The 19,987-nt window shown below is 39.3% G+C and overlaps 1 protein-coding gene across 1 annotated transcript; it reads left to right on the plus strand.

Annotated features, from left to right (window-relative positions):
* Positions 1–1,584: 1,584 nt before the first annotated feature.
* Positions 1,585–19,414, plus strand: LOC116413093 (protein ERGIC-53). The gene is made up of 12 exons (XM_052901159.1): positions 1,585–1,798; positions 6,842–6,996; positions 10,099–10,271; positions 11,280–11,395; positions 11,852–12,013; positions 12,690–12,802; positions 13,545–13,673; positions 14,778–14,885; positions 15,539–15,624; positions 16,054–16,206; positions 17,075–17,206; positions 18,185–19,414. Exons 1-12 carry the CDS (start codon positions 1,636–1,638, stop codon positions 18,219–18,221), a joined length of 1,527 nt encoding a protein of 508 aa, XP_052757119.1. The 5' UTR covers positions 1,585–1,635; the 3' UTR covers positions 18,222–19,414.
* The last annotated feature ends 573 nt before the right edge of the window (positions 19,415–19,987 follow it).

Raw genomic sequence — 19,987 nt, forward strand, 5'->3', positions numbered from 1 at the left:
TGCTGCGACTATCCATAACCTTTGGCGCTTGCTCTTTTTTTAAAATTTGCTGCTAATTCCAATCAGTGATGGGAATTTTAAGATGTTTTTTGTAGTGATGTTTTATATCTTCGGGCATATAAAGTGTAATTTACAAAGATATGTCGTTTATATATAAGTGGCTACATCCCTATCATACCTAAGACAAACTAAATACGCGCCTAGAGGCGCATGGTTACAAAGAGTAAGTCAGTAAGTGCACTCAATATAAAATATTTATACAATTTACTCATACGTTTACGTAGCCTTAAAATGTGCGTATCGACGGCAATCAATATTTTTAGTGGTGTGCAGAGTTTCTTTGTCTAAAGAGAGTGAAAATAAAAAAATATAGTTAGCAATACTTAATTTTTTTTTTTTTGATGGGTGATAATGGCATGGTAACCCCGCCTGCGCTAACGGGATACGCTGGCGGAGCACCAGTGAAGGGTGATAAATGAGAATGAAAACGGGCCAGTTAGCCCATCATGATGAATTCATTAGGAATTAACCATGAAAGTTTCCAGGGAGAACCGCGAGGAGGTCGACCTGGTTGGGTATATTGCTAGCAATGAGATTCTCAGTCTACATTACTAACAATCCCTTTCCCCCCAATACTTAATATTGAATTAAACTTATTGCTGTCTTTAAGTTTAAACTATAATAATGTTATTGACAATTTCACAAGACAAAAATGTAGATACAGCTAAGAACAAGGAATTACTAAAAAGAGTGATAAAATTATCAATTCATAATTTATAGAAATGTATAGAAAATGTTATACGACCGTATAATCCTAACAAATTTAGATACAACCTGCTTGCATACTTTCTATATAAACTGTGTCGAATATATAATCTAATAATGTAAAATTTATTATTGTCAAATATTTGACATAACAAACATTTTCTACACACTAGCCTAATACGAATCGAGAAAAAAAACTGGTAGTATATCTCACGTTCTCTTTTTGTTAATAATATTAGCATAAGAAAAAAGAGACAACTATATGATTTACATTTTTATTTTATCATTCGTTCTATGTAATTCCTTGTTCTTAGATTCATAGCAGGCTAGTGTATCGAAAATGCTATATAACATTTTTTATGCACTAACCTGCTATTAATTGACAATCTTATCACTTCTTCTATATAATTCTTTGTTCTTAGATGAATTGAGTAAAATGACAACAGATGGTCTTTTGATTGGTATCTTTCGTCATCTTTTTACAAATTCTATTTCATAAAAAGAAAGGAGGTAACCATATGGTATTCATCCATTCCATTCTATGTAATTCCTTGTTCTTAGGTTTACCCGTACGAAGTTGCCACTTAAGAACCTTTCTTATCCGTTCTCCGAGTTATGTGACCAACCCATTTTCACTTCAGCTTGCTTATCCTTACGTTATAGACTTCAATTATATATGATATTATTATATTTTAAATTAACAATTTAATTTAATTTCAATCAAATATAGTGTTTTTTTTTTAATTAAACCGAAAATCTAATCTTGAATTGCAACACTAGTATAGTTTTTTTTTATTTTTTTGACACTACTTCAAGTTTATCAACTGTCAATTGATTGAAAGTGAACAATTGTCGGCCACGGTAATCGCGATGGCTTCCCTTTATATTAATTTATTAATTTTCACAATATTAAGTATTTTAGTGCGTGGTAATACACAACAAGTGCATAGACGTTTTGAATACAAATATTCATTCAAACCGCCGTATTTAGCGCAAAAGGATGGATCTGTCCCATTCTGGGAATATGGTGGAAGTGAGTATAACCTTTTCCTCGTAATTACGACTGTTTTGTTAACAAGAGTCGTTGTAAGTCTACGTGTGACATCCTTACTTAACAATCCGCTTCGAGATACATTCAATTTATGTTATAAAAACAGAAAAAAAGGAAAAAAAAATATGGGTTGTTGTTGCTGTTTTATCTGCTGACAGCGACACGTCAGTGAAATCTGTCATGTTAGAAAGAGATGTATGTATACGAATTACTATAGTTAGAGCAAGACAAAAGAAAGTTGTCGAAAATTGTGTTTGTGGTTCCACGACGGCAGCCAGCGGTCTGAAACGCGTGAAATTACGAAATTGCCAATTTGAATTTATTTATCAAATTTTTAAACCACTTCAAGAGAAACATTCTAAATTAACGCGCTAATAAGATTATAATTTGAAATTAATTCTGTATAGTAATTATAAATTACCGTTTTCCGCGGATTTGCTCGCGCGAATCTGTATATGGAGTACCGTATATGTTATGTTAGGATATAACCTATCTGTGTACCAAATTTCGTTTAAATCTACCCAGTAGTTTTATTGTAAAAATAAAACGTACATCTGTCCATCCACACCAATTTTCTCGTTTAAAATAGTCATCATACCAGCTGTTAACTGTCCACTACTGAACATAAGCCTTCTCCGTACACTGCCCTTGCCATTCAGGGATATTGCCAGTAGTTGCCACACTTGCCGAGCCAGTCAACATCACAGTTTTTTTGAGGGGTGAAAATGGTATGGTAACCCTGCGCTAACGGGACACGCTGGCAGAGCACCAGTGAAGGGTGATCGATGAGAATGAAAACAGGCCAGTTAGCCCATCACAATGAATTCATCAGGAAATAACCATGATAGTTTCGAGGGAGAACCGCAAGGAGGTTGACCTGGTTGGGTATATTGCTAGCAATGGGATTCTCAGTCTCCATTACTAACAATCCCTTTCCCCCCACCTTTTATGTATTACCATTCCTGAGGACTAAGGTGTTATGCCTCTGTACCCTGTAATTCCATTACCATATTCTTTCAAAATGAAACATGGCTTTGCAAACACAACTGCTTCATGACACAAATGAGTATGAGGTATTGGGTATCTCAAACCTGCAATGACATATCCTTAGAATTCACTTCCTCATATTGTAATTCTGACTACAATCCACTGGAAAATGTAAAAGATCTTTTGTATTGTTATAGTATGTTTTTTTTTTTATACCACTGAGGTGGCAAACAAGCATACGGCCCAACTGATGGTAAGTGGTTGCCGTAGCCTATGAACATCTGCAATACCAGAGGACCTGCAACACCTGTATTACGTGTGCATTGCCGACCCTGAAGAAACCTCTTTACCCCTCTGTTGAAAAACCCCATGCTGTAGTCTCTTGGGAAAACCTCGGCAGGGAGCTCATTCCACAACCTGAGTGTTCGTGGGAGGAAACATCTCTGAAACTGCACAGTACGCGACCATTGAGGCTGTAGGACATGAGGATGAACTCCCTGCCGATGGCGAGCAGTACGATGGTAGAAAGTGGCTGTGGGCATCATATTGATTTACATACTGTAATAAAAGATCTACATTACACAATGTAAAAGTGAAGTTTATTTAATGGTGTACAATTAGAATGGAAACCCTGCCTGCACTGTTGGTATATGCTGGCTACCAATAACAGATGATGGTGAACAAGAAGTAGTTCAATTAGGCCATGTGATGAAATCACTAGATACACCTCACTCTCTAATAAAGGAATTGAATTTATGAATAATTATTTATTTATAGAAAACATGGTAAATGTAATAAAGTATATATCATATATGTGTAAGTATATTTGTTATTCATATATATTTATTCGTTTATATATGTAATTTTAGTATGTATATATATCAATAATTAGTAGTACCGCATTCGTGTATTCTGACACTTGCCTATGGTTAACTGGGAGAGAATGCTTTTAGCATTAAGTCCGCCATGTACACATATTTGTACTAATGAATAAATAAATGTATGGATGTTAACAATAGATAATGTCCACATATTTTTTTCACAATTAGACATGTGAAATTTAAAAACATAAAAACTATAAATGTTGATTAAAACTTTGGGTCCAACTGCCCCATTGCTAGCTGTATATCCTATCTAGTCAACCTTGATGTGATTTGCCTTGGAAATCATCATAGTTAATTATAATCATTTGTCATGATGGAGGTAGAAGGGATTGTTAGTAATGGAAATTAGCAATCCCATTGCTAGCAATATACCCTATCAGATCAACCTCCATGTGTTCCCCCTTGGAAACCATAGTGTTGAATTCCAGATGTATCATATTATATGTGATGAATATGATATAGATATATCATATTCATCACGATGGGCTAACAACCTGCCCTTTCATTCTCACCTATCATCCCTCACTGATGCCCCACCAGCTTATACCGTCAGCACAGACGGCGTAACCACGCTAGTATCATCCATTAAAAAAATTCATCACGATGGACCAACTGATCTGATTTCATCCTCGCCTAACATGTCTCACTGGGGCCCCGCCAGTGTATACTGTTAGCGCAGGCGGGGTTACTGTTCCATTTTTTGTTAAATAATTTACTAGGTGTGAATGTTTCACATTACTATGCACATTAGAACTAATAATAAAGTATTATGTAGAAATAGCCATCCTTTTTACACGTACGTGCTTGTTATTGTTAAATAGAGAGCATTTTAAACTATACTTTAATATCATAACAATACGATATGAAATTATGAATACATTTACAAGGAAACTGGATGTATATTTAAAAAAAAAACATCTCTAATGCAAAAGCTATAAGGTTGAATATTCTGCATAAACGTGTCGTTTCAATGTTTTATATACAATACTAAGAAAATGAACCTAATATCAAAGGAAGTAAAGTTTAATATTTCTTGTTACTACTTATGCCAACGCATGTCTGTTGCTAATTGCAGCAATCGATTGTTCCTGAATAAGCATAACAATCAGACTTGCGTACGCGCCGCTAAATGAGATTTTGCGAAACGTTAAATTGCAATCAAAATTGACTTTAAACCTTTTAATTATATGTCGCTGTGTGGTCCCAGCATAGAATTAGCCACCCCTTCCTTTCCCTTGGGTGTCGTAAGAGGCAATTAAGGGAGGGCGAGGGATGGGCGACAGCGTCCCTCTTAAAACATCTCCAAAGCCTGACTGCGGTTGTCAGGGGAATGAAAGGGATTCTTAGCAATGGAGTTAGACAGTCTCATTATTAGCAATATCCCTATTAGGTCGACCTCCACGTGGTTTTGTCTGAAAACTATCGTGAACAATTCTTGTTGAATTCGTCACGATGGGCTAACTGACCTACTTCATCCTCACCTATCATCCGTCACTGGTGCCCCGCCGGTGTATACCGATAGCGGTGGTGATGTTACTATTTAATTATCACCCATAAAAAAAAGACCCACAGGGGGAACCACATGGACGTTGACCTCATAGAGCATTTTTTTTATGGTTAAAAATGGTATGGTAACCCTGCCTACGCTGGCGGAGCACCAGTGAAGGGTGATAGATGAGAATGAAAACAGGCCAGTTAGCCCATCATGATGAATTCATCAGGAATTAATCATGATAGTTTCCAGGGAGAACCGCAAAGAGGTCAACCTGGTTGGGTATATTGCTAGCAATGGGATTCTCTGTCTCCATCACTAACAATCCCTTTCTCCCGCCTGTAGTGGGGGGTCGTCATACATTGCGAGAGTAGCTTAAAAAGTGTAAAATGTAGGAAGCTGAAACGGGCGCATACTGCTGTACGTAATCAGATATGTAAATATACTATACAATCCCTACTGGATTAGATAATGACGGTTTACGGCTCGTATGTCCGTTATCAAGTCGATTTTTATGGTAGCTCAATAAAATTCTGTTTCAGCGGCCATGTCGTTTATCTTTCATATCCATTTATTAGCAATGGTTTATATAATTTTTACTGTTTTCCTTTGCGTAGTCTCAATTTTTTTTTTATTTATAGGTGTATTTAAACGACTCTTGCTTGCTTGTTTGCTTAGACACCCCTGTTCCATTGGAAAGCAAGGGATTGTTACTAATGGAGACTGAGAATCCCATTGCTAGCAATATACCCAACCAGGTCGACGTCCTAGCGGTTCTCCCTGGAAACTTTCATGGTTAATTCCTGATGAATTCATCATGATAGACTAACTGGCCTGTTTTCATTCTCATCTATCACCCTTCACTGGGCTCCGCCAGCGTATCCCGTTAGCGCAGGCGGGGTTACCATACCATTTTCACCCATCAAAAAAAATCCCTATCCCATTTGAGTTTCCACTCGATATACATCTATGATACCTACTGTTCATGTCTATAGGTGACGGATACCACTTTCCATCAGGTGGGCCGTCAGCTTGTTTGCCATTCTAAATTGCATTTGAAAAAAATTGATATTTTGCTGAAAAGATGGCTGAAAACATGGTGAAATCAAATTCATTATCATTGCCAAGCTATATAATGTACTAGCTGACTCGACAAACGTTGTTTACCATATACATTATTTCTAGAACTATACATGAAAATTTATCGTACTACAATTATTATATTCGATTGTCATCTTGCAACCCTATTGCGGCATATAAAAATTGCGATTAAACAACAGGGGTTGATCGTAAAAGCGTTAAAATTTGAATTTGTATTTTTCAATGTTAAATCATAATAAATTAAAACTGAAAATAATTTAAAAAAAAAATATTTAGGGGTGGGTCACCCCTATCATTGAGGGGTATGAAAGATAGATGTTGGCCGATTCTCAGACCTACCCAATATGCACACAAAATTTCATAAAAATCGGTAAAGCCGTTTTGGAGGAGTTTGTTAACAAACACCGTGACACGAGAATTTTATATATTACAGAATTTTTTATGGGACAGAAGTTTCGTGACTTATTTTCTATGGAAATTTTTTATAACTTGATGTGCGAAATTGTATAAAATTGATCATTTTGTAAACTGCCATTAATGTCTCCAACTCGCCACCAACAGATGCGATAGCGTCCGGGGAGAGCGTCCGCCTGGCGCCCTCCCTCCGGAGCCAGAAGGGCGCCATCTGGACAAAGCAGCCCATAAACTTTGACTGGTGGGAGGTGGATATCATGTTCAAGGTCACGGGAAGGGGCAGGATTGGTGCCGACGGTCTGGTGAGTTTTTTTTTACTAAGATGTAAACATGATATTATCCCCGCCTGCGCTGTCAGTAGGCGCTGATGGGGTACTACCAGTGTATAATGATAGACAAGGAAGATCTCGGCTCATTTACCCCACGTGCCGCATCATAGCGAATTCACCAAGAATTAACCAAGGTGGTTTTCAGGGAAACCACGTGGAGGTATGTAATTTTTTTAATGGATGATAATGAAATGGTAACTCTGCCTACGCTAACGGTATACACTGGCGGGGCACCAGTGAGGGGTGATGGGTGAGGATGAAAAGGCAAGTCAGTTAGCCCATCGTGATAAATACAACTGGAATTCAGCATGATGATTTCCAGGGGGGGGGGGGCACGTGGAGGTCGACCTGACAGGGTATATTGCTAGCAATAGGACTGGTAGTCTGCATTACGAATAATCAACATCGATCTGACCCCAACCACCAACGAAGATATCCACAAAAGAACCAACGTAACCGACAGGATTAGCCTGAAGGATAAGCAAGCTGAAGTGACAATGGGTTGATCACATAGCTCGAAAAACCGACAACCTATGGGTAACAAAGGTTCTTGAGTGGCGATCCCGTACGGGCAAACGGAGTATAGGACGACGATTCGGGCGACGGCCATATTGAATTTAGTGTGACGTCACTGACGTTATTGTTTTCTACGCTCTTAAAGACATTTCATACTCATATTAAGGAGGTTAAATAAATACATGATGCGTCACCTTGTGGCGGCGGCCATTTTGAAAATATTGCAGTTTTGTAGTTGTACTCTTACCAGGCCATGTGGTCCCGGCATAGAATAGGCCACCCCTTCCTTTCCCGTGGGTGTAATAAGTGGCGACTAAAGGAGAGCAAAGGATGGGTAACATTCTTAAATATCTCTATAGCCTAACTGTGGGTGCCAATCCGCCTGACAAGCCTAGCAACTACTAGCAAAACCCCTTGGGGGGGGGGGGGGGCGGAGGATGACTGCTACCAGAACTAAAAGTATTTACAAAATATCAGCTCATTGAAGAAATTCTAGAATAAAAAGAATAGAAAAGTCTAGAAATTGTTCTTACTTAGCTTATAAAATTTCACTTAAACTAACATACATAGCAAATTAAATAAACACTTGTTTTAAATTACTCCTTTTTTTTTAATGAATGATAATGGAATGATAACCCCGTTATCGGTGGCGAGGCACCAGTGAGAAGTGATAGGTGAGGATGAGACCAGGTCAATTACCTCATCGTGAAGAATTCCACACACACACACACACAATTGTTTCCAAGAAGAATCGCTTCGAAGTCGACCTGATAGGAGAATATTGCTTCTTCTTTCCATTTAAGAGTTTCCTTTTATCAGTGCAACAAATTCATGCATCTTCTTCCAGCCAGCTCTATCCCAGGCCATATCCTTGACCTCCCTATACGACATGACACCTAGTGTTTCTTTTATCTGTCCCATGTAGTTATTCCTCGGTCTTTCTCTTCCTCTCTTGCCCTCTATTTTTCCCTCTACTATGCTATGTGAATATTGCTAGCAATAGGAAATTAAACCTTAACATCATTTTCCCATCCCCACACTGATGGGGGGGGGGGGTTTATATATGATAATAGAATGGTAACCTCGCCCATGCTATCGGTATACGCTGGAGGGCCACCAGTGAGAGATGATAGGCGAGGATGACAAGGCAGGTCGTTAGCCCATCGTGATGGGTACACCTGGGGTTCAGCACGATTGTTTACCAGGGGGGACCACGTGGAGCTCGACCTGATTACTAGCATTACTAGCATGGGATGGGATGCCGATGGGATGGATGGGATAGCAATGAGACGACAAGTCCGCATTACTAACAATCCTTTCCCCTTCCACGCTGATGGGGTAGCAGTGAGGGACTATTGATGAGGTTGAAGTCAAGTCAATTGCCCCATCGTGACGTATTTACTTGGTTTTCATGTCGAAGGGGAGCCACGCAATGATTGACCTATTAGGGTATATTCCTAACAACCCATTGGACCTTTATTATTATTATCCTGAGGTGATAAAAAACTTCTCCACAAAGAATATCTTAAAATACCTATCACTGATAGGAATTAGCAGCGAACTAGCAAGAACAGAATTAACTGTTCGCAGCTTCTTGCTAAATTCCATTCAATTTCGATTGCTTGTACACTATCCCCGTAGTAATATTAGTCCAATGTACGTGCTGTTACGTAGAATTGTTCTTGGTGCCAACTCCACTGTACCACGTCTCTGCAAGCTGTTGAATGGTTGCAAGCAACACTTGGATATTCACTTCGATACGGAAGGGGGTTTCTATAGGAAAGCATTGCAGTAAATTGAATAGCAAGTTAATTTACCAGAGGGAGACTTTGTACAAAAGTCGATTGCTTGGGTACCTCTGTCCCATTCGTGTTGAAACACGAAGAAGTGAAGCAATTGTGTTTGCATGGCTGTGTTTCGGTTTGAAGGGTGGAATATGGCGTGAATTTACAGGGTACAGAGGAATAACACCTGTCCTTAGGAATGGCAACGCATGGGGGGTATCATGGGCGAAACAGTATACTCTGTTATGTCCATGGTACTGCTCATGTCTATAGGCGACGGTTAGCACTTTCCATCAGGTGGGCCGTCAGCTTGTTTGCCATTCTAAGTAGTATAAAAAAAAGAAAGCTAAAATTTATGTGAAGCAATCATTTATTGTATCTAAAAAACTATACCTATGTTAAATACCTCAAGAGATTGTTATACCATATTATTGTTTATTTGTTAATTAGCACGCTGTTTCCTTTAAAATGATTGTACACTAAGTATAAATAGAAAGTAAGAAATTTTAATACTAAATCTTATCAGTGTAACCATTGCTGGGAGACCAAAGAAAGATAAAACTAATAAAAAAAGGGGCGAGCACAAAAGATCATGGAAAGGTCATGTTTTCAGTGTCACAGGTATTTCTGCCCGATAAAGCTCGAGTCTTTTAATAATAATAATAATAATAGACCTGTATACCAACAGTACAATGCCTTCCCTTGATCTTTCTCCCCGATTTCCCCCTTTTAAACTAGTTAACATATTGTGAACGTACGTACCGGCTGCGCGCAGGCGTTCTGGTACACGACGCAGCGCGGCGAGTACACGGGCGAGGTGTTCGGCTCGTCGGACCGGTGGAACGGGCTCGCCATCATATTCGACTCCTTCGACAACGACAACAAGCACAACAACCCGTACATCATGGCGGTCGTCAACGACGGCACCAAGGTCTTCGACCATAAGAGGTGAGATTGTCTTTTATTCGCGTATGCGGTCAGATACGACCCGTTGGGATCTCTTGTGCTTCCCCCTGCCTTACTCTATCATTTTAGTTCCTATGTGTTACCTTTACGATATCCCGCGGTTTAAGATATCTATAGTCCTCTGGCTCCGGATAAGTCGTTCCCAGTGGACTTATACGCGCATACTTGCTAACAAAACACTTTTTTTTTTTAATAATAATGGAATGGCAACCTTGCATGCGTTAATGGTATACACTGACGGGACACCAGTGAGGATGAAAAAGCAAGTCAGCCCATTGTGATGAATACACTTGGAATTCAGCACGATGATTTCTAGGGGACCACGTGAAGGTCGACCTGACAGGATATATTGCTAACAATGGGGCTGGTAGTCCGCATTACTGACAATTGTAAATCGATTTGGAAAATTCTTTCTTTATTTGATAGAAATTAGTCCCATATAAATAAATCTTATCGAAATCGGTTCAGTACGTTAGTTTTTAAATCAAAATAAAAAATTTTGCTACAATTGAAGTCGGTTTTTTTTCTTTTTCTAAGGATCTTCTTTTGGCATATCAGCACTATCGTAATTTAATGCTTATGGTCCATACTACCATAGTTGTCACCATTTAATTAGTTGCACAAACAAAATATATCTCCTAGAACTTTCTAAGGTTGTATTCCAACCATATTCCAGCAAACGTAAACGACTTACTTGGGCAGTCTGCAATATGACTACATCATTCATGCACATATAGCCAGCGCCCATGCGCCCACGCAGGCCCGCCGTGCCGAATTTCTGTCTACGCATCATTGTCTTCCTTAGCTTGTCCCATCTTGCATGGACTATATCATCCTCTACTTCTTGGATGGTCTTTGGGTTCTGTATACAATAATAATTAACTATTAATTAATTTCTGAAATAAAGTTTTATTATGGAACACAATCTCAATTATTATTATAGGATTGTGTCAAAGTTTTTTTTTTTTTTTTACTTACCTTTGTTTGCAGTGACGGCTCCACGCAGCTGCTGTCGGGCTGCCTGCGCGACTTCCGCAACAAGCCGTTCCCGACGCGCGCCCGCGTCGAGTACTTCCACAACACGCTCACTGTCTACTTCCACAATGGTGAGTGTTGAATTACGTTTACACGCGTGCTACTTCCACAATACACTGTCTACGTACACAGTGGTAAGTGTTGAATCACGTTTACACGCGTGCTACTTCCACAATACACTGTCTACGTACACAGTGGTGAGTGTTGAATCACGTTTACACGCGTGCTACTTCCACAATACACTGTCTACGTACACAGTGGTGAGTGTTGAATCACGTTTACACGCGTGCTACTTCCACTATACACTCTAGATTTCATGTGAGACTTCATCATCCAAGCTTTACGACTTCGGAATGCACTACCTGAAGGAATCTGAACTTAGATTAAAACATTTTGAAGTTTTTTTTTTTTTCATAATTTTACCGCCCATTCGAAACGCAATTTCAGCCAAAAAGTACTGGCAAGAAACTCAGATATTGTTTTTTTTTTTTTTAAGGTTTAATTATGTAAATAAATGTAATTTACAGGAATGACGAACAACGAAGCGGACTATGAGCTGTGTTTCCGAGCGGAGAACGTGGTGCTGCCGAGGGGCGGCTACTTCGGCATCTCGGCGGCGACGGGCGGGCTCGCCGACGACCACGACGTGCTGCACCTGCTCACCACCTCCCTGCACACGGCGCAGCAAGGTGACGGCTCCTTGAGACACGTTTAATGGATGATAATGGAATGGTAACCCCACCTGGCGGGGCACCAGTTAGGGATGATAGATGAGGATGAAAGCAAGTCCGTTAGCCCATCATGATGAATAAAATAAGAATTAATCGCCATGGGTTTCAGACATATTGCTAGCAATGAGGTTTAATGACTAACTACTAAAAATTCCTCTCCCTCCAATTTTATATATCTACACTTATATTATAAAGAGGAAAGGTTTGTATTTTTATGTGTATGTATGTTTGTAATGAATAAACACAAAAACTACTTTACCGATTTCGAAAATTCTTTTACCATTAGAAAGCTACATTCACCCTGAGTAACATAGGCTATATTTATTGCTAGAAAAGATTAGGGATCCTTACAAAAATTTTCATAACGTAACTTAAGGTGTAAAAAAATGCTATAAAATATCTTTGGTCGCGTGCTCTACGGAAACTATTGGTGATAGAACAAAAGTGTGTTCTACAATATTGAAGAAAATATCAATAACTACAAAGAACTTCGCGACACTATATGTCCAACTATTATCGTTATGTCACAATGACCACTTTTTAAAATGTTGTAAAACTGTCCACCCGTGCGAAGCCGGGAAGGGGCGCTAGTATTATATAAAAAAATATCTAATCTCCTAAACGAAACTTGCAGGCGGCCAGCAGATCAGCACCGATGAACAGCAGAAGCTGTCGCAGGAGTACCAGGAATACCAGAAGAAGCTTGAACAGCAGAAAGAGGAGTACAGGAAGGAGCATCCTGATGAGGTGAGCACTCAAATGTCTATGACGGAATGAAAATAGTCACTGTATTCGAATGCATTCGTGAGTCATCGGCTGTGCTCGGTTAGCAATGTAGTGAAACCACAGTATACCCACAGTTTATCCATGTGGTCCCGGCAAAGAATACGCCACCGCTACCTTCCCCGTCGGTGTCGTAAGAGGCGACTAAGGGAGGGCGAGGAATTGGCAGCTGCGTCTCTTAAAACATCTCCAAAGTCTAACTGCTCTTGTCAATCCGCCTGCCAAGCTTGGCGACTACTGGCAAATCCCCCCAAGATCGCTCGATAGTCGTACTTTCTATTAGAAAACGTATCGTAATCGATTGTCTTATATGCCATTTGTCTAGGCAATGTATGGCAGTTATCCAATCTCATCTTAGGTAATAAAGCGTTTCGTTCTACCGTATGGACAGTAGGAACATTGTTGACCAATTTTCACACACACACACACACACGTACACATACACACGCACACGTACACACACACACACGCGCGCACGCGCGCACACACACGCACACGCACATGCACGTACACACACACACGCACGTACACACACACACACACACACATACACACACACAAACGCGCGCGCGCGCGCGTACTCACACATACACACACACACACAATGTCAACCGTATACATTTCAACGAGGCTTATGTCCAGCGGTGGACATGTTAAAGTATCAGAAGTTATGATGCTTCCCTCACGTTGTGCATTGCTGCGGCAGGCGCGCGACAAGGACGGCGAGCTGGAGGACTGGTTCGAGTCGGACGGGCAGCGCGAGCTGCGGCAGATCTTCCAGGGACAGGCGCAGATGCACGACGTGCTGCGCGATATGAACAAGAAGATCGACGAGGTAACGCGCCGCCCGTATCCATATCTCCTATATATCCACTCACAACTCCTCCGTGGCGCAGCGGTCAACACGCCTGCCTGCGACGTGGAGGCCCCGGGTTCGATCCCCGGCCAGGTCATGATGGAAAACGATCTTTTCCTGATTGGCCTGGGTCTTGGATGTTTATCTATATATGTATCTATTATAAATATAGTGCCGTTGAGTTAGTATCCCATAACACAAGTCTCGAACTTACTATGGGGCTAGCTCAATCTGTGTGATTTGTCCGTATATATTTATTTGAAAAAAAAAAAAAAAAAACAGCAAATATGGATATTTCCATATCCAAAAACGTAACTTTTAAAATATTTGTAGTCTAGTGTTATTTAATTCCTTAAAATTGTTTATTTCATTTCATACACACTAATATTATAAAGAGGGAATATTTGTATTTTTGTGTGTATGTATGTTTGTAATGAATAAACACAAAAACTACTTTGCCGATTTCAAAATTTTTTATACCATTAGAAAGCTACATTCACCCTGAGTAACATAGGCTATATTTATTGCTAGAAAAAATTAGGGATCCTTACTTTAGTAACGTAACTCAAGGTGTGAAAAAATGCTATAAAATATCTAAAACTATTGGTGATAGAACAAAAGTATGTTCTACAATATTGAAGAAAATATCAATAACTACAAGAAACTTCGCGACACTATATGTCCGATTATTATCGTTATGTCACAGTAATCACTTTTTAAAATGTTGTAAAAATGTCCACTTGAAAATGGTCAGGGGAAAGGGATTGTTAGTAATGGGGTTAATGTCAGGTCGACCTCCACATGGTTCCCCCTGGAAACCATCGCGGCTAATTCAAGTTGAATTCATCACAATGGGCTCACTGACCTGCTTTCATCCTCATCAGTCATCTATCACTGGTGCCCCGCCATTGTATACCGTTAACGCAGGCGGGGCTACTATTTCATTATCACCCATTAAAAAAAAAAAAAAACTTGAAAATGATCGTAATCATTGAGCTATTCTTTTTTTTTTTTATATTTCTTAAAACCTGAGGAAAATTTTTATGTAGCGAAAAATACTATGTGTGCGTATGTCATGCGCAGGTGATCGGCAAGCAAATGAACTCTCTGTCAATGCTGACGGCCGTGTACAGCCAAGCGCAGTCCGGAGTGCAGGCGCAGCCACCGCAGGCGGGCCAGCCATTACCACCTGTAAGTATTGGTTTTTTATCTGAATATAATAGAAGAAGGGAGGACTGGGAGACTCTGAAATCACTGGATATAACTTTTGAGAAATCAGTTCAGGGTACGATAGGACTAGGTACATATACCTGAAGAAGGTAAAAGCCCTTAAAATAAAATAAAAAAAAAAACTTTTTTGTTATGCAGTAGGATTTCACGTGGTGAAATTTCTTTATGTAGCATAAAGTCAAATCATTCGTCACTCCTGCTACGTCACTCCTGCTACGTCATTCCTGCTACGTTACTCCTGCTACGTCACTCCTGCTACGTCACTCCAGCTCCGGCACTCCTGCTACGTCACTCCTGCTACGGCACTCCTGCTCCGGCACTCCTGCTACGGCACTCCACAAACAAACGTCTCTATATTAAATCACAAATAATCACTGCGTCCAGATTTATTCGTGATTCGTTTATTTGGCTTAGTTGAAATCGCAGCGACGGCCGGCTGAGTCATATCAATTTAAAAATGCACCGCCTACTTATTTCTCTGTTCGCCCAATGGTCGACTGGTAGAGAACACCGTCCGGTGTTAAGTCCGCCATGTGTACAGAGAATTACACTGTGCATTGAAGTTTAAATAAATAAATAAAAATATAGTGATAAATTCCATGCGTATTTTGCAGATGCCGGCGCTGCCGATCGGGCGGCACGACTGGGACGCGCTCGTCGCCAACAATCAGATCATGATTAACACCATCGCCGAACTCAAGTCAGTGCTCTCCATACATACATACTTTTTTTTTAAATGGATGATAAATGAATAGTAACCCCACCCGCGCTATTGGTACACGCTGGCGGGGCACCAGTAAGGGATGATAGGTGAGGATAAAAGGCAGGTCAGTTAGCCCATCATGATGAATTCATCAGGAATTAACCATGATAGTTTCCAGGGGGAACCGCGAAGAGTTTGACCTGGTCGGGTATATTGCTAGCAATGGGATTCTCAGTCTCCATTACTAACAATCCTTTTCCCCCCAGAGTTCTTAGGTTATAAATATAAAAAAATATAGCCACATTGAAAATCTCTTCCTTTTTTTAAGTCGGTTAAAAAGTAATCATAAAAAAAGACGAAAAACTTGGAAATATCATTTAACTTTATAAAATGTGTTAATCAAAATAAATTGTATACCATCGACAGAGGGTTCATTATCGAGGTGGCGCGTAAGTCAGACTCGCTGCTAACCGCCGGCACTGGCGGCGGCGGCGGCACCGCCATCAACCCACAGTTCCTCAACGAGATGCGAGACTCCATCAACCAGGTCAAGCAGACCGTCGCGGGAGTCGCACAAAGGTGGGTGTCGTTTGTACGCCTTAGATTGATCAGTCGAGTCGCCTATGGCGGTCCGTGGTGCCCCACATAATATACTGTGATGCTCGCGGTACCCCACATTTCATTGTGACTCTCCTGGTACCCCACGTAATACACTGTGAAGCTTGCGGTACCCCCCCCCCCCCTCCCCAATCCCCTAATATATTATTTAATGCAGGGCATTAAAATTAATTTAAGTAAATGGGGTGTCCATTGGCGTTGTTTATACACTCAGACATGTCTTTGCGACCAGCTCATATGATTTCTCCTATCTTGTGCTGCCCACCAGACAATTCAGCGGTGTCACGCTCTCCCTAATCTATCCCCCTCCCCTCAGATGCGAAAAAACAAAGAGGTCCCCATTCCGAGTAAGTGTGCCAACTATACTAATATTATAAATAGGAAAGATTTGTATGTGTGTTTATTTATTTATTTATAATATAACATTGTAGATAAATTCGAAAACTAATTAACCGATTTTAAAAAATCTCGCCTATAGATTACATTATCAGCCAGTAACAAACGGTTAAAAAAAAATTATCAATCATAGACATCTCAAAGTCCGGCTTATGTTGTGCAGGCGGGCGAGGTAGGGGCCTCGGGGTAAACCCCTCTACCCCGGCTTCAACTCCGGAGGCGACAGCCTCCGGGTCACTGGGTTCTTCAGCCGGCATACACTGATGGTCTGTGTATGCCGGCGTGGTGTCTTCTTGCTTCAGGGGCCTCTTCTTCGCTCTTCTATATTTATATATATATGTGTATATATATATATATTAAAGCTGTATCTACCCTTACGTAAACGGGGTGAATCAATAGTGAAATATACAATGTGTGTTCTCCCAAACGGCAGGGTGTCAGCGCCAAGCCCGGGTATGGCGGGCGCCCAGCTGTCGTGTCCGCAGGTGTCGTGCGTTGGCTTCACGGGCCTGCTGCTGGTGGTCGCCGCGCAACTCGTTGTTATGCTCCTATACAACCTGTACAAGTGAGTACTCTGTACCGCTAGGCTGTATGCCCGTAGTTCCTTTGCCGGTAACGGTAAAGGAACTAAGTGTACACAGCCGTGGCTGTTTAATTATTTTTTATACAACTTAGAATGGCAAACAAGCTGATAGCCCACCTGATGGAAAATGGTAACTGTCGCCTATAGACATGAGCAGTACCATGCACATAACAGAGTATACTGTTTCGCCCATGATACCCCCCATGCGTTGCCATTCCTGACGACTCAGGTGTTATTCCTCTGTACCCAGTAAATTCACGCTATATCCCACTCTTCAAACCGAAACACAGCCATGCAAACACAACTGCTTCACGGTAGAAACACGAATGGGACAGAGGTACGCAAGCAATCGACTTTTGTACAAAGTCTCCCTCTTGTAATTTTTATACAACATGCCTCTTTCATTATTGTCACTAGATCTAATACATCAACGTGTGTAGTTAAATGCCTTTTTATTTTAAGGCTAGGTTTCAAAACCCTAAACAAACTATTTTTTTATATAAGAATAAGAATAAGAATATCTTTATTTCCTTTAACAAAATTAGCCTATGGTACAATATAGCTATGACCCCACACTAGGCAAAGCCTGTCTCGTGGAAGTCAAAGCAACTCATTTTACAGTTATGGTGCGGTGAACAGGGTTAATCTAATTATATAATGTTGCATGTGAGTTTGGGTGCACGAGTGTGTATGAGTGTGTGTGTGTGTGTGTGTGAGTGTGTGCGTGTGTGTGTGTGTATGTTTACATACATTCTAAAAAAATATCGTACAAGTAATAGCACTTGGTTTTCTTTGCCTATCTCACAAGAGACTTAAAAAACATAGATATAAAAGATTATTAATTCATTTTATTAAATAAATAATATATTAATAATTGTTCTATATCCCTCCATGATAACAATATCATGTCTTATAATGAAATCCATAATTTATAAAATAAAAACAATTTTTTTTTTTCAGAGAAAGAAAAGAGGCGCAAGCAAAGAAATTCTTCTGAGATGTGATAAGAGATAGTTATATTGAAAAACGCACTTCTTACACATTGTCACGTGCTAGATAGAATAACAGATCTCTCATTAGGGCTCAATTAAAATATACAGGGTGATGTCGACATCGTAGGCGTCCCTTCAAGGGGTGTTCTATAAGCGAAACGGAACTTAAAATTATATTTTTAATCCTATTAATATAATAAATGCAAATTTTTAAGAATTCGATGTATGTTTATTACTCTTTCATGCAAAAACTACTGAATGGATTTGAATGAAATGTGGTACACGGGTAGTTTGTATCGCATATGTAATGTGATGTAAATTAGACTCTATTTCCTGTGCTTAATCTCTCATTTGGAGCGTTGTCCGTATGAGTTGTGGCTAGTACAGCCGACCCAGCTCCGCCCATTGTATCATATATAATAATTGATAATATTTTACTAGTTTTTACCCGTGACCTCGTCCGTGACTACTAAATTCAATAAGACATACTAATTTTATTTATTTATATTACCAAATATATATGTTACACTATATTTTATTGTAAAAGCCTTAACAGTGGTTATCCATAGATACCTCGTAACAAGGCGGGGGTAATGTATAGCAATATCTATATATTTCAGTTACAATATCTATATACTGATACTGGTCCAATAACAAATAGGTCTGTTATCAAGAAAGTATATTAGATAACAGACTTTTAACATATTCGAAAATAGATATCCGACCGATATGGGCGATATCGTAATGGGTGATGAGCTTTACTCCGCCATCAATGTCCAGAGGAGCCCAATATATAGATATTGGATCAGTATACATATTACCCATGTCTACATAAAATAATTATAATGAATGTTTCTAAGTTTCCTATTTCCTTTTTTATGTCACTTAGATAAATAATTTTTATATAAAAAATCGAGAATTTATGTAAAAAATAAATAATATACTTTTTTTTTAGTTTATTTGAATTTGGAATAAATTCGAAATTGGAATGCTTTTGTAATATTTTGTCCGTTAGTAATCGGCAGTTTGCCGTTGATTAGTGACTTGCATTGGATGGTGACAATGTGCATTAAGTGCATCAAAGAGGTTGAATTTTGTACCATTTTGAGTGTATGAGTGTAAGAAAATAATATAATTTCCTGTAAATAAATATTTATATGTATTTTTGTCTGTTTAGTAAATTTTTTTATTTATTCAATTTGTTTATTTTTATAACACCTGGTACCACCACCACCACATTCTGGTAGCCCCTACGAGCAGGGCTAATTCACGGCATATACACGGTTGGGACATAGTACCCATACAAAATATTATCTGGTAAAACTTATCAAAAGGTGTAATTTTATACATTCAAACTCATTAAAAATTTTAAATAATATAATTGGACAAATCACATCCACTATCTAGTCTCAAACTAAGTTAAGTTTGTATATAATATGCGTGCTAAATAACTGAAAGACAATGAAATGGGTATTTTTTAGGAAATACATAACATAAACGCCCAGATAAATAGTATGATCACTTTTGTCTCGTGAGAAATCATTGTAATGGTAGAAAAACATAAATAGAGAATTAAATTTTAGGAAACTTTAGACTGAAGTATCTGAAATCTTTAATACCTAGCCCAATTGGCAGTAAGTTAACCTTATAAATTGACCAATTTGCCAATATTACTGACGTCATTATGTGATTGATTGACAGAAAAATTGATTGACACATTAACAATATTCATTGACAATTAATTAGCTTATTTTGATAATTACCTACCATT

This window comes from Galleria mellonella, unplaced genomic scaffold (assembly GCF_026898425.1).
Source record: "Galleria mellonella isolate WM207_F2 unplaced genomic scaffold, CSIRO_AGI_GalMel_v1 utg746, whole genome shotgun sequence".
In the NCBI taxonomy this organism is placed as follows: Eukaryota; Metazoa; Arthropoda; class Insecta; order Lepidoptera; family Pyralidae; genus Galleria; species Galleria mellonella.

What these genes read in the sequence shown, in the direction of transcription:
- LOC116413093 (XM_052901159.1), top strand. Translation starts at nt 1,636, where the DNA reads ATGGCTTCCCTTTATATTAATTTATTAATTTTCACAATATTAAGTATT. An exon ending in CCTGCACACGGCGCAGCAAG is followed by an intron (nt 12,014 to 12,689) that starts GTGACGGCTCCT and finishes CGAAACTTGCAG; the next exon opens with GCGGCCAGCAGATCAGCACC. An exon ending in GTCGCGGGAGTCGCACAAAG is followed by an intron (nt 16,207 to 17,074) that starts GTGGGTGTCGTT and finishes CCCAAACGGCAG; the next exon opens with GGTGTCAGCGCCAAGCCCGG.